We start from the raw sequence: 16,184 nt of genomic DNA, 5'->3' as shown, positions 1-16,184 counted from the left end.
TCCCTTGGGCGGGGTCATGTTCTGGGGCAACATCCCTAGCTCCTGGAGCAGGGGCAGACTCTGGGGCCACATCCCTAGTCTCTGGGGCCACATCCCTAGTCCCTGGGGCAGGGGAAGACTCTGGAGAAATATCCCTAGTCCCTGGGGTAGGTATCAGGGCTGTTAACCAAGCCAATATTCCCTTGTTTCTGAATGATAAGTAGAGCAGGCCTATCAACAACACCAGCCACTGTATAATAACACTAGCAATTAAAACAGATCTGAAATCCTTGAAAACTGGTGGAGTAGCCTCAAAAAACTGGGTGATAGGTTGGGAGAAAATTTCCCTTGCATTCATTACTTCACAGTAAGTACCATTATTGAAATAACCCCAGAAACACGCAGTTAGAATATGATAGCTCTGGATCCATGTGGCCACTTCCCAGAGAAAATTAAAAAACCATGAATTCCTGACATAATCAATCCACCAAACTAATCAGATAATAGCTACAGTAACTTTGGTGAGAGGGCCCATATTCAAAAAAGGGCTTACAAATGGGAGAGAGGATCTGTGGCCACATGGAGCCCAAACCAGATTAAACCGGACAACATGTTGCCCCTCAATAGAGCTGTTACTCCTGTCTTAACTCTCCTCTTAATGCCCTCAGGCCGCACGTTGGGCGCCAAAATCTGTCCATGTTTGAAGGACAGATGTCTGCCAAGAAAGGCAGAAATTTTCCTTTGAAAGAGACCCGAATTCCACTCCCCCCCCCAAATATTATAAACGTTTGAATCAAGGACTCTGAGGCAGAGATAAGGGGGTAGGAATAACAGCTCTTTTACTAATATATCCAACTGTACCAGCAGAAACAACAGCAGTTGTTAAAATTACTAACAAAACAGAACAGATTACTCGGTCCCAGTCCTTTCTTTAGCTGTGAGCACGCTCTCTCTCGGCGGGAGCGGAGGCGGGAAGGGGCGGCCGCGGCCACGCCGGTCTCAGGGGGGAGCGGCTGGGGCGGGCAGCTCCTCGCTCACCGTTTGGGTTCTTGTGCTCAGCTGTGTCCGCAGAGACTGGAGGCTGGAGCAGGGCAGATGCAGGGCAGGTGACGGCAGAGGGTCTGGCTCTTTGGCCGCGTGGCTCCAAGACTGAGAGGATCCTCCTCCCCGCCCCCAGAAACACGAGTCCCCTCCGGAAGCATGAGAGCCCCTCTCCAAGCCGATCCCACCTACCCCTTTTGTCCAGAGCCCGCAAAGATCCGCGGTGTAACCGGCAGCTCCATTGGCATGACAATGGGAAAAATTCTTTAAATTGACACAGCAATAGGAAAAACACTCAACCCCCAACAACTGGCAAGTTTAAGTTACACATGATTCCAATATGCACTGTGAGAAACACCTTTTTTTGCTGATATTGTGAATGATTTCACTGCATAGAAGAGATATGGGAGTTGAAATTATCATAAATATTAATCAGAGATTAATGAGCAGTGGGAGGCTCTTACATACTAAGCTATATGAGAGGAAATTTTGAATTTAATATTCCGTCAACTATATATAAAACATTCCAGAAAAGTGAAGGTATTCTCAATGATCACTTGCTGTTTTCCAACAGCCTAATCATTAAAACCTGGCTAAATGCAGAGTTGAGGGACACAATTTCATGACATAATTATAAATGGCTGTATTCTTTAATCCTTTCAGGTAGCCAAGTGCTTTGGAAAGTTTTATGGTTACTTTGGGGATTGGATTCCATCTCTATAGAACATGGAGTAATAATGCTGACTTCTTTACTCAGATTTAATAGCTTTCATTTACTTGGAATGGGAAAAGAAATCTTGGGATTTTCAAAGCTCAGCACATGCACTTACAGATTTGGTTTGCAGAGACCTCATACAAAAGTCTCACTAATATAAATTTTGTGCAATGTCCCTGTTTTGCTGGTTCTGTAGGACCACTGGAGGACCACATTTTCTTATCCTGTTTTATTACATACAGCTTTTTTCCATCCCCCAATTTACTTGCCTGAGCAATCCAAAACTGTCACCTTGGTGACTTGCAATACTTTTTTCTCACAAATTGAGTAAGTACTATTTTTTTTTTTATAGTTGCTCTTGTCTCCCCATAAAAAAGATGAGAGCCAATCTGGCAATGGAAGCAGTTAATAATCTGACACTCATAAGCTGAGAAGGTTCATAAAGCTGTAGAGAAGGGATGACAGCTTCATCTGTTGGTTAGAAGGCAGCAATTAAGTTATTGGACAATGGACTAAAAGTTATTTGCAACTGATCATTGCTGTGTGTAAACAGTTGACTGTTCTGAAGCAGGTCTCCATGGTCTAACACCATTCCCCCAACCTATCCACCATGATCTTGCACAGTTAGATCAATAAACCTCAAAAGAATGACCATTCAGCATTAGAACAGCTTTCATCTTGTTATATAGCTTTTATTGTTACAAGCAATTCATAAGCCTTCTGAATTAAGAGACCAATGGAGGAGGATACTTGTTTTCAAAATATGTGTGTGTGTATGAAAGATTAGTAATTGTAAAATTATTAACAACTCATATATGAAATTCACAATTACTTAAGATCAGAAACAGTGTAAGATAGATTTTACAAAACAGCTGTTTTCTATACAGTGGATGGCAAAGTAGCATCACAACCTTAGGCCTGCAGAAAGGCAGATTCCTCTGCATTCTACTTATGTGTGTGTGTGTGTCTGTGAGCTAAAGGATTGTGTCAAATCACAGTCATTTAATGAGATTTGAAATCCTTGGTTGCTTTTTTTCAGGTGTTGGAATAGGCTGCCCTGGGAGGTGGTGGAGTCACCACCCCTGGAGGTGTTCAAGAGGTGTCTGCATGATATGGTGATATGGTTTAGGGGCTTAGAGCTTACATTGGTAGTCCTGGGGGAATGGTTGGACTGTATGATTGTAAAGGCTTTTTCCAGCTTTGATGATTCTATGATTTTATGATGGTTAATATCCCACTATCAAATTAATGAGTAGTAAAATATTAAAATCTACTGTACCTATGCAATTTTAATTACATGAACAAAACCTAAAAAATGGTGTTTCATAAATCAGCTAGAAGAGGCCATGAGAACATTTTCTCTGACTTCTGCATATACTTTAGGTTTTAAACATTTCAAATAGTCACTGAGCAATTCAGATAATGAATCTGATATTTTTGAAGCTACATCTATTTTTTCAAGTAGATAGTATAATCTTTATTTGGAGATTCTTACCAGGGAAAATTCATAATGTTCTGGTAGTTGGTTGCAATGGTATATTGTCCCTATTGTTAGGAAAAATTACCTATTCCTAATTCAAATTTGGCTGATTTCAGTAGGCAAACATTTTTACATTGGACTCAGACTCTTGCATAAAACCATTGTCTCCATTCCTCAAATAATTTTGTTTTTTCCTTTCACCTAATTTTTTTATTCCCTTTTAGAAGGGCAAAAATGAGGAAAAAAAAACCCCATAAAGTATTCTTGGTGTACTTTCCTTGATGTAGAATACAGTTATGAGTGTGTTGCATGATTCTCCCTCACCTCTCATGAAATACCTTTAAGGACCTTAGATAGGCTTTTGGGTCTTGATTTTGTTTTTATCTCATTAGACTCAGATTTCATATTGACTTGCATGTCTGCTATGATCAGTAAATCCTTTTATAGCCACTACTTTTTTAGGATACTGTTCTATCTTCATGTCCTACATTCCCCATTCACACATGAAGTTGCACAACTTTACACTTGGCTACCTTTGAACACATTTTTCTTGAATAAGCAGCTGACTATAATGATTATGCTGTCCTTATTGATTACCTTAGTGTTATGGACATTCATTTACATCCAAACCATCTGTGAAAATTTTGTGAAATATCAGCTTTTTTACCAAGAAGTTTCCTGCAAAATGACGATTCTGCAATGAAAACCACATTTTATTACAGATAATTTTTTTTTTCCTTCAGTTATGTGTTTTTATTCCAAGAAAGCTATGCCCTCCTAATATTCAGTTACCTTCAGAAAGTATTCTAATAAAAAAAATTAAATTAGGTTTGTCTGACAAAGTTCACTTTTTCATAAACCCATGCTGTGTTATATTCATGATTTTCTGTAGTTCATTCTCATATCACCTATTTTATTATTTCCCTTAGATATGCATCAAGCTGTTCAGCTTAGATGGGATACCTGACTTTGTCTTATGAATATTTCAACAATCTTTTTTTTCAGACTTTCCAAATTTTCCTGTTACTTTGAGATTTATTAAAATGCTAAGAGCTAGTCAACTCTTTCAAAATTATTAGGAACAAATTCTCTAAGCTGATAGATATGTGTCCCTATAGAAAAAACTGTTTATCACCTTCCTCAGTTGCCAGTGGTTTGGAAAGTACTTTCTCATCTTAGGTAACAAAATTCTTTGTTTTCTTTTTTCTTTCGGGTTTGTATTTTTATAAGCTATACCAGACAAGGAATTCTTAGCTTTTCTTATCAGTTCACTTCCCCTTTTCCCTTCTGTACCTTTCCTCCAGAACTTCATTACTTTTTCCATCCTTATGCCTCTGCCTAGCAATTCTCAGAGACTATGAATCAGCCTCACAAACCTCACAGGCACAGAAACAGATCTCTCTTGATTTGTTCAGCTTCTCAAAACTCCAGCCACACAGCTCTCACTGAGACAGGCAGACAAACATATCAAACACACAGCTTGCCAAATCCTTTTACACCCAAGAAGACTGGCAGCTTTAAATGATCCCCCCCTTTTTTATCTGTATTGTTGAGCTGTTAGGGTATTTACATCCCTGTCCAGCTTTACTGAATTTTAATTGAAGCACTGAAGTGTTGCAGGCAGTATGACAGCCAGGAAAGAATTGTTTAAACAGTAGTATTGATAAAATCCTATTAGTTCTAATAAATTACTTTTGGCAGCCATAAGTCACAGTTTTGGGAAGAGTAGATCCTTCATTAAATTTTACCAACTTCTCTCCCAGCCAGGTCCAAAGTTCTGTCCATTTTTAGTGATCAAAACCATTATTTTGACTGAGTGATTTTGTATATTCTTATTCAAAATTATATATATTTGTTGTATGTACTTTCTCATGTCTGGCCCTTAGATAAGATGCATTTTCACCTAGTCCATGCCAATGGATTATAATATAGCCTTAGGCCAGTCATTCAGCTTTCTGAATAATCTGTAATATCTGTACAGTGCTTGAAATCAGTAACTAAAAACAGCTATGTACATTCTATATATTATTCTGCTCACTAACTGACTTCTCAGTGTATTCTGCTCCAGAAACATTAACACAGTTAGCCTGCGGGCTAACTTTACATCTGTGTCTAAATCAGTGACTTTTTAAAGTTTGAACTAGAAAACATTATAAAGCAAAAAGTCTTTTGCATGTTAATGTTACAAGAAAATGGAATTATATTTTATCAGGGCTAGAGAAGTCAATACTTTAAGGAAAGAAAGAGCATATCTCACAAATCTTTGTTTCCAATTCAGAAGTAAATAGAATGCAATGAATAGCATGGATAGCTATAAATAATTTTAAGTTGAAAATAAATAATCACTGAAAAAATGCATTAAACTGCTCTTTGCACACTTTAAAATAAGATACATTGTAAGCAGGCATTCAGGTACAACTGATTATCTGAATATATATGGTTAGCTGCTCTAGCATATAAAATCAAGTTCCTTAACAGCTCCAGAGCAAGGGACAGTAGATCTCCCAAGTGCAATAAAAATACAGCATCAGATAAAGTGGGTGAAATGCTGAAGCCAGTTTCTATAGTTTTCAGTTAAAGTTCATTACCAAAGCTGAAGCCACAGTTTACATTGCAGGAACAGTCTGTCCAAGATACTGTAAGGTTTTTACTTGTGCCTTTTTGAACTGTGAACTAAATATTACAAAGAGATTGATAAAGCTATTAAAAAACTGGTATTCTTATGTTATCAGCTGATTTGTTTCAAAATGTGTTTGCTGACTAACTCTGGAGATCTGCAGTCCCTTTTTGTGGACAAAAGTAATTTTTATTAAATCTGTCTGTGCTAGGGCAAAGGTTTATGTCAACATTCTTCCAAGGCTCCTAAGATATTTCATTCAAACTAACCAGGTTAGGCAACAAAAAGCACTTAAAAGATCTTAATTATTCCACAGTAGCTAAATTTACCTTAATGGCATGCATTGGTGAAAGCTTATGCAAACATTTTGACTAGCAGAGTTTAGGGGATTTGTCTGAGAGAAGATACCACCAGGTAATGAGAAGCTGGAGTACAAACCAATGGCAGTGCCCTCTGTGGGGAAAGCTTGATGTCAAAATTTCCACATGTTCAGTTGATGCTACCCCTAGGGAAGGTAGACAAGACTTTTCCTTTAACCTTAGACAGCTCATTCAGATTTGGTAGTCAAAGAGTTTATGTAACCAAAGTACACATAAGTGTACCTGTGCTTCAAAAACATACATTCTGGGAATAATATTTGAGAAGCAAAGATTAGTAACTTATATATTCCTCTTGAAATCAATAACATTTGAATGCAAAAGTGTCGCATAAATTGATCATTAACACTGCTTAATCAAATACTCATAAGCAAGACATTTTTTTGACTCAAATTGATTTAAATCCTTAATTTTAATCACAATTTAAATCAGCAAGTAAGATTTGCTGATTTAGATAATTGATGTTAATCTTGTTTTGCATTTGTATTTTACTTTTAAAAAAGGTCATTTTTATGACCTGGAATAATCTTTAGAAAAAAAAAAATTGTCAAACAGCACAAAGATTTCTTCTTCTTTTATCACATATCTTCTCTTGATATATGATAAATGAAAAAAAAATGCTTTAGGTTTTAACCAGTTTAAAATATATCTATTTATTTAAATTTTTAAATTTGTTTAGGTTTTTACCAGCTTAAAATATATGTGTTTAGATTTTTAAATTTGTTTTGTGGTGGAAAATGGCAAAGAATTCATTTTGGTTTTTTAAAAAAAAAAGATTACCTTTTTTTAAAAAGATAACTTGTGTTTTCTCTCATGCACAGGATAGAAACTAAAATACAATTTAAAACATACAGTCAAATTTTAAGTCTTTTTCTTGAATTAAATAAAGGTACCATGAAATATGATGGACACATATATAGAATAAAGTGTATCAAATATATTAAATTGTTAAATAACTGATTTTTTTTTGCAGAAGAGAATTTATTACTATGTTTAATACAGTTTGTGAAAATAACAGGCCAAATTTTAAAAAACAGGTATATATTTAATCATGTAGATGATGAACTTGTATTTTCAAAATCACAGTAAGTATTTGGTGTATCTATATTGGAAAATTTCACTTGGATATAAATCTGTGGTTTAGTACCTATGTGTGCTAAAAACAATTCAGTGAGAGCCTTTTCTTTCACTATTAAAAAAGATTTCCTGATTTTTCTCATGACTATATATTGGTATGTTGAAAGAGAAAAATAATGTTTTCAAACCAAAGGTCAGCTTGCCAGTCTCAAACACAAAGAATTTACTGTGAGTTTGCAACTGGAATTGAGGTCAAAAGTATTTAAAGTAAAAACTCTGCACTGAGTACTTTTATTAAAATAGATTAAATAATATTATGCTAGCTTAAAATTAAGTTATTCAGTAGCTCTCATCACACTGACCTTAAAATTAGGCATTTTCCCTTTATCTTCTTGTGAGCACTCAGGTATAGTTCACTGATTGTTGCTTTACATTGTAATGTAAAAACACAATCAATAAGCAGTCAATAAGCCAGTTCTTTTGTAACCACTGCTCATGTGTCTAAGATTGGTTATTAAACATGGAGATATGTGAAATGTCAGTGTTGTTAGCTATTTAACCTTTTCTATTACAGGATGATTCTGTACATCATACAGCATATGTCTGTTTCTTATGGCTGCAAAATGCTTTCTAATTAATAATGGAACCAGAAATCAATGACTTTATGGCTACCCAAAAAGATTAAGAAACAGATATTATGTGGTAAAAAACCCTAAAAATCAGATTCTGCTTGTGATCCTAATCTTCTTCTATGACAGAGCAGCAGACTTCATGAATAGAAAAGTAACGTTATCTTAAGTAAGTTATCCAGACATAACTTCCAAAAAAAGCTCTCTCACGCATTTCTAACCATGATGATTGAATTCATGTATTTATAAGTGGCTGAATAATCAAAGACAAAAATGATCTCATAATCAGCTCAAACTGTTATCACGAACAATCTGATTCATGGCCCTTCTTTGGGCAGCATTTGGACCAAATGAAATCCTAAGGTCCTAATTAAAATAATTCTTTAATTCTGGGCTTTTATGATACTGAAACAGTATGCAAGGATTTTGGAAGGTGGGGCTAAAATTAAAAGTGTTCTTACATCAATTCAGTAGAAAGTGCTAATTTAATTCACCCTGTCTTTTACTGAGGAACCATGTACTGAAACGTTTTTTCCTGTTACTTTGGTGGTTCACTGATTAGTAAGTACATTAGGATTACAAGTATAGTGTAAAAATTTTATGTTATTTGCAACTCAATTGTTAAAACATTCTGGCTGCCATATGGCTTTATATCAAAAGAATGTGAAAGGTATTTTTAGATTATATATATATCATCATGCAGTCTCATTATTAGGATCAAAGATTCAGAGGAAAATGCCAAGAAATGGGCCAAAATAAAGCAGCTGTTTGGGAAAAGGGTTGTGAAAGCTACTTAGATAAGTAAAGCTAATATTCTTAACATTTAGAAGTACCTTTTTCTGCATATAAGTGTGTAGTCAATCGATTGTGCAGTCCGAACATATACATTACCATTAGGGAATAGTGATATAGTTTATATTAAAAGGTTAAAATCAATCAGCTCTAGGATTTTAAAATGTAACCATATTATTGATGTTCAGTGAAAGTTCCTTGATGTATGGAAGAGCATAAAGGTCATTTAAATGATAAGAAATATGGTGTTTGGATAATTAGGAGGCATAAACCTAAATCCTTTTATGATACTCATTTCTATTGAATTAAAATAAGGAAGATTCAGATAATGATCTGAATAACAATGAGCACTGTGTTAAGCTAATGTTCCCAAGTAAGTCAAAGAGCTGTATCAACTGAATTCAAATACGTGGGATGTGGTATCTGTTGATACTTAATCTTTTCCTCCTTCCTGGCTTTTGTAAAAGTTAGAAGTGAATAGATATTCTGAAAGTAATGGTTTACCTTTTCCCTCATGTCAGTAGAAAAAAAGAGCTTTCCCATTAATCAGATAAATGGGTTTCAGGCATTTTTTAGTATATTCTAAATTACAAGAACACTAACAATAAAATATTATAAAGTGCTTAATATCTGAAACATCTGAACTGAGATATACAGCAATACATCACTGCTCATATGAACTCATCTCCTTTGCTCATGGTGTTTTTCCCCATCCATATATAATGCACACAGTAGCTCTGACTTTGGTTTTGTGCTTCTCCTTTCAGGTTTGGATATATTCTTCATAAGGATGATCCCATGCTCCAGAAAATTGATCTAGAAACGATGTCGTACATCAAGACAATTAGTTTAAAGGATTATAATTGCATTCCTGAGTCACTGGCTTATACACATCTTGGAGGATATCTTTTTATCTGCTGCAAGCCTGACACCACTGGGGCTGTCCTACCACAGCTGATAGTGGATAGCGTCACTGATTCCGTGATTGGATACAATGGAGACGTGACGGGCACTCCACACATCTCTCCAGATGGACACTACCTTCTCAGCATTGATGATGCAAAAGGCCTCATGAGGATCCAGTCCATCACAGTGAGAGGAGAAATACAGGATGCATTTGACATTCACACTAATTTGCACATATCTGACGTAGCTTTTCAGCCATCCTTCACCGAAGCTCATCAATACAATGTCTACTGCAGCTCCAGCACACAGACTGATGTTCTCTTCATGGAGCTCTCCTCTGGCAAGGTCAAGATGGTAAAGAGTCTGAAGGAGCCCATCAAGGCAGGTGAATGGCCTTGGAACAGTAAGAATCGTCTTATAAGAGACAGTGGCCTTTTTGGTCAATATCTCATGACCCCTTCCAAGGAATCCCTGTTTATCCTGGATGGACGGCTCAATAAGTTAAATTGTGAAATCACCGAAGTTGAGAAAGGCAACACAGTAATTTGGGTTACAGAAGCATAAGAATCTGTGTTGGATATTTACTGAATTAATAGTTTTACAGTACATTGCACTTAAATTACACCATTCTTCAAATTTACACAATTTTAGTTTTAAATTGTTAGGCCCTTCTATACCTGTTATTTCTTTGACATGTACACAATTTGAAGCAACTTCCACATAAAAGTGACTAAAATGATGGTTATTTGATAATGGTACTCCTTATTAATTATCAACAGATTGTATTGTTTGAAATAACTAAATATTGAAATTAGTGATAAGTATAAATTATGTAAAAAAAAGAAGAGAAACAAACACCAAAAAAGCTTTGAGAAATTTAATATGATACTTTGTGTTTGTAAATGGAAGACTTATGATTCAAATTTTATTTTGCTTTGCTTCAGACACAAAAGAAGAGGTATTGTAACACAACCTTTGACTCCTTAAGCTGAGACGTTATATCCTGTTCAATCCATTGTTAAATCTTTTTGTGCCTTGAAGCGAAAGTCTCACAAGAAAGACAAACATAGAAATTATAAAATTTATTCCCACTGTGGCTACAGGATCGCTTGTCGTTGGAAAGAAAGTTTTGCTATCAAATTCTAGGTGTCAAGTTGTGCAAAATACATGGACAGGAAAATAAAAAGAAAAATTATATTTGCAGTGTTTTCTGATCACTGCATTTTGGAGTTTATTTTTATGGTGTCTTAGTTGGGAAATCTGCTTACAGAAGCTTAACCTTTTTTTTAGAAAAAAATAGATGTTAGGTTTTTCAGCTATCACCGAGTGGCATCGGCAAAGTTTCAAGTCTACTGAAGAGAAATGTTGCACATCCTTTCAGAATATACCACATTCTAAAAACCCAGCATCACAAAGGTTCACCTATATCATTGAGGAAACTCTTAATTAAACATAAATAAAATGCATTTTAAGAAAATGAGAATGCAAAGAACTCAAGTCTTCAATCAGTAGATAACATTTTTGCTTATTTGTTGTACCACTGATTCTTATTTGTTAAACCATTTGATTAGCTCAACAGGTTTTCTAGTCCTTGCATCCAACTGGATTAGTGCAAAAAAAAAAAGAAAAAACAAAAACAAAACAAAAAAAAAAACGAACAAAAACTTTGTATTTTTTATAGTTTGTGTACTTAGAATTCTAATATAACTCTAGTTAAACATGTAAATGGGAAAAATAAGATTCCCAGAAGTATAACAACAAGTTGATAGAAAGCCAGCAGTGAACATCTATCCAGACTCAGAGCAATGACTTAGAAGTTTGAGAGTATTTTTATTTTTATTATGTTTTTGCTAAAGAATGCTTATAAGCTCTTAAACTGACCTCCATTTACTGAAGGCAATCAGAATAAAATATCGTTTTTTAAACAAAGTTTTACTGCAACTTAGATTGTGTAAAATTGCTTCTAAATCTGGAATTTTCTAGCATTGTAATCTTGTGTGCATTGAGCATTCTGCCCTGTGTGGTACAGTAGATCTCTCTTTAGCTTGAGCAAACCTCCTGGTAAGTAGCTTTAACTGAGATAAAAATTTGCTTACATTTCTAGCTGCTGAATCTGTTTTCCTTTTTAAGAACTCCTCTCCATTGTGAACAAACAATAATCGTGTAAACTGTCTGTTACTCAATTGCAGTAGTCTGTCTCATGCAGTTTTTGTTCTGTAATTTATACCACGTGGATGTTCTGTATGTAGAAAATGCTTGACAAAAGGAGAATAAACCCCATAAATTTTAAACAGTACTGACTTTGGTGAATCATCCAATCAGCCACACTGAGCTGGCAGGTAAAACTGACTATTTGAAAGCACCTATTACTTTTAATAGATGTATGAAAATAGATGTATTTTTATATATGCAAAATACTATGTGGTGTGGAAAGAACATTTTTAGAAAGGCATAAGTAAGTGAAGAAGTTTCCTTTGGCTGCTACAAAGGAAAACTCATAGCACAATCTCACCTACTAGCACATCTAAAGCACAAGCACAGGCTGAGTGGAGAATGGATTGAGGCAAGCCTTGGGGAGAAAAACTTGGCAGTGTTAGTGGATGAAAAGTTTAATATGACTCAGCAGTGTGCACTTGCAACCCAGAAATCCAACTGCATCCTGGTCTGCATCAAGAGAGACATGACCAGCAGGTTGAGTGATGTGATTATTATTATTTGCCTTCAATATTTCTACTTTTTTGACAATATTGTCCAGGCTGTGTGTGTAAATAATGATCACAACTTCTCACCGTTGTTTTTTCAGTGAAGTTAAACAAATATTGAATCACCATGGTTGCTTTCATAGCTCTCACAGTTGAAGTTCAGCTTTCTCAAATACAGATGGCCTGACTGAAAGCTTTATTCTGAATAAGGGGAAGAGCTGGAACCTGTTTCCATTTTTGCTAGCAGCTCTATGAGGAAAGCTGATGTAAGGGGGCTTTTTCATCCTAGAGGCTGCCTCTCCAGGGTGGCCTAATAGCAGCCTGCCAGTACCCATGAGAGCTTATAAAAGAGACAGAGTTAGATTCTTCACAGCTGTGCATAGCAGGAGGACAAGACAGCAGCATAAATTAAATCAAGAGTTTCAGGCTGGATATAAGGAAAAGCTGTGATGAGAGTCAGGTATAGGAGCAGGTTTCTTAGAGAGACTATGCAGTCTCCATCCTGGGTGTTTTTTAATACGTGTCTGGATTGTGCCCATCTGACTTTTAGGGGAACTGGCTGTGACTAGCAAAGTGTCAGACTAGAGACCTGCCAAGGAGCCTTCAAACCTCAGTTGTCTTGTGATTCTATCATCACAACTTGGGGATGGAGACTTAATTTGTTTTAGTTGTTTAAGTTTCTGATTGAGTTTAATGTGAAACCTGCAAGTGTTACTGTTGGGCTAAAGTATGGGCTAAGCAAAACTCAAAAACCAGTGTGTTTTATCACTGGAAATCCTTAGCTTGGAACATCTCATTTTAAAACAAGGATATTCTCATTTGAAATCTGGAACACATTTCTTGGGTTCCAGGAAATCCTAAGCTGATTATAGAACTTGCACAGGATGAATTAAGCAGAGGTAAGTGCTTCTTTTGATTTATCTGAAAAATAGCTATGGTAAAGGGAAGGAGGAGTTGAGAAAACCATTGTAGATAAGATCTGGGTATGTGTCCAAATGTGAACATAGCCACTTAAGTGTATCCTTAGTATCAGATTTTCTAGTAAATCTTTTCTAGGCATTTATAGTATGGTTCAGGAGTGGAATAAAATGATCTGTTAACTTAATAATTTGAGATAGGAGAGCTCATTTAATAACTATGGCCATATCTTAAAAGAAACACTGTAACAGACAAAGTCCTGTTCACCTTTCATCAGTTTGTCCTTTACATTTTCGTCTTCATCTTAAGCAGTTCTTAAAGAAACCTCCTGAAAACTTTGTTTTAAGGTTAGCAACTAAAATGTAGAACACATAAGAATTTTTAAAAATATATACTTAAGCATTATTTAGCTGTACTGACCCTTAAGTGTGAATTAAATTTTTTGTGAATACTATTGTTAAATAAGGAAAAACATAGTCATAACTTTGTATCTAAAAATCCTAATTTCAGCCAAATTCAGAAAGCGACAAAATAGAGCATATGAGGTGAGAGAGAGGAAAAAGTCATTCTGTACATACATACACTAATTAGAGAGATGTGAGATGGAGCCCTGCAGTTGAGAACCTTTGCTCTTGCACCACACTGACACTGCTTCACTGTGACCAACCTCCCCACAATGGGGGAAGACTTGGAGGAGAAGGGCAAAAATAATGAGCTCAGGGAAGAATGTCAAGAATGTCCAATTATTGTGAAGAAAACTGCATTTTTTAGGGGGACTGAAAAGTAAACTTTGGCTTAGATACACAACTGTACCATTGAGTCATCAGGTTGTACAGACAGCCTTCTCTGAGATAATTAGTGGAGACTACTCTTCTGAGCTAGCCAGAGCAGAATGGAGGGAGAAAGTGTGTAAGTGTAGCTCAGCCTAAAGTTAAGTTTGAAAACTGTCCAGCTACTAAAGTGAACTTTGAACAGAGTAATGGGCTTGACCTGGTTTGTCCCTTGTACTCCTTTCTGGTGACTTGACCCTCCCAGCAGCACGATGGTGAGAATGCAGGGACTGGCAATGGGAACCATGTTTGCATGGTGATTCAAATGTATATTGCAATTGCTGCTTCGTGCTTCTGGTATGGCTTCAGTGTGCTGCTGTAATACTCTACAAAATCTAAATACCACGAAACAGCAATTATATAAAGTAAATTTGGTATTAAACTTTAAGTCCTCCTAATGTGGAACCTCTAAAATAACCTAGTCAGAGGGTGTAGAATTCCTACCTCCTCACACTATCAGTCCATTTTATGTAATAATGGAATAAAAAAAAATAAAAATCAACACTTACAGTGCTTCATGGCATTACAATAATAATTCAGTTTTGAAGAAATTGGTGAAATCTTACTTATGCTGATGTTAGGAGAATTTTATTTTATAGTCAGTGGGTATCACATTATGCAGAGCACAGTAATGGCAACAAAGGTGGTGTGGAGATCTATTTCCTTGTTGTATTGAGGAAGGAAGAGATTTTGACAGGTCAGTAACCTGGGAGTTAAGAAATAATGATCTAAGAAATGTTTAAGTTCCTTAGCACAGGTAATTCAACTTCCAGATTGTTCAAGGGGTTTTATGTTGGGGTGTTTTTGTTTGAATTTGAAGAGTTGTTAATTGGGTTTTTTGTTAGGTTTTCTAGGGGGAGGGGGGCAGAGATTTTTTTCTTCTTTTGGTTTAAATAATACGACAGTTTCAGAGAAAGTGCTAAAAACACTATATGTCAAAAATCTATTGACACTACTGATAAAAATTCATAGACAGGAGTTAAAAATACATATTTCACTTGAATCTATCCTGTCTGTCACCTCTTAATGGGTTAAATGCCCTGTTGGTGTGCCACTACTTAAAAAATGATTTTAAACTGTCTTCAGTGAGCTATCTTCCACAAAGTATGACAAATTCAGTTACTGATAAAAGACTGAAAGATACTGAAATTGCTTTTTTCTATTTAGAACTAATGCATGACAGATTGCTTCTTTTAGGTTATGAATATTAAACTTGTTCTGCTTTTAATCTAATAGATGAAAGAAACAGCTTCCTGTTATTAGTCCTGATGTTAATGTTCTTATTTTTAATCTTCTCAAGGTATGTGTCCTTTACAAAAGGATGGGCAATAGTTCTCTCAATTTACAATGCTATTTTTTATATTTTTCTCTAGTAATGAAAACATAGGTATATGCTTTCCTTTTAATTGTCATTAAACCTATGGCAAAAAACAATGTAATATTTTTCACTACTCTCCTTGTATAAGATTCAAGAAAAAAGCAAAGCACAATTCACCATACCCCAGTAACTTCCTGGAATCTTCCACAAGAAGATTCCCTTCCCCACTCCCAACCCCATTGCTGTAGACCTGTGCTAAATCATTGCTAAAGCTGAAGCCAATACTGGGAAGAAGTACAAGCAACAGTGTAAGGAAAAATTATTGCATAAACGAGAAGGGAAGAGGAGCTAAGTCTCCAAGTTATGGCAAAATTAGTTTTTAAGTGTCCTAATTAAAATTGTAAATAAATACCCATTTTCTCTATGTTGACTGTGAAGATTGAGCAAGAAGATACACTTGTAAAATGTATTTGGATGCTCTTTCAAAATAAACTTTATTTAAACTTTATATATATTTAAGAGCAGAATTACATAGTTTAACGATGTTCAGGCTGGACTTTCACATCCTCTCCTCCACCACTGGGAGCTCCTGGGTCCTTTGAATTTCCAGTTAAGTGAACGTCTGGGTTGGCATTCATACTATCTTAGAACCATAGAATCAGTAGGGTTGGAAAAGACCTTCAAGATCAAGTCCAAATTTTGACTGAACACGACCAGGTCAAGAAGACTATAGAGCACTGAGTGCTGTGTTCAGTTGTTTCTTGAACACTTCCAGAAATGGAGAGTCCATCACTTCCACGAGC

The 16,184-nt window shown here is 35.7% G+C and overlaps 1 protein-coding gene across 2 annotated transcripts in view; it reads left to right on the top strand.

Annotated features, from left to right (window-relative positions):
* Positions 1 to 11,894, top strand: part of FSTL5 (follistatin like 5) — a 278,893-nt gene extending 266,999 nt beyond the window's left edge. For both annotated transcript variants that reach the window (XM_056490570.1, XM_056490569.1), the window contains one exon: positions 9,475 to 11,894. In XM_056490570.1, the coding sequence (XP_056346545.1) occupies positions 9,475 to 10,177 (703 nt within the window). In that variant the 3' untranslated portion in view covers positions 10,178 to 11,894. The remainder of the gene's footprint in view (positions 1 to 9,474) is intronic.
* Positions 11,895 to 16,184: the final 4,290 nt, after the last annotated feature.

The sequence above is a fragment of the Oenanthe melanoleuca genome, chromosome 4, assembly GCF_029582105.1.
Source record: "Oenanthe melanoleuca isolate GR-GAL-2019-014 chromosome 4, OMel1.0, whole genome shotgun sequence".
NCBI classification, from domain to species: domain Eukaryota; kingdom Metazoa; phylum Chordata; class Aves; order Passeriformes; family Muscicapidae; genus Oenanthe; species Oenanthe melanoleuca.
The sequence above is the reverse complement of the archived record's forward strand: the minus strand, read 5'-3'. Positions and strand labels throughout refer to the sequence as shown.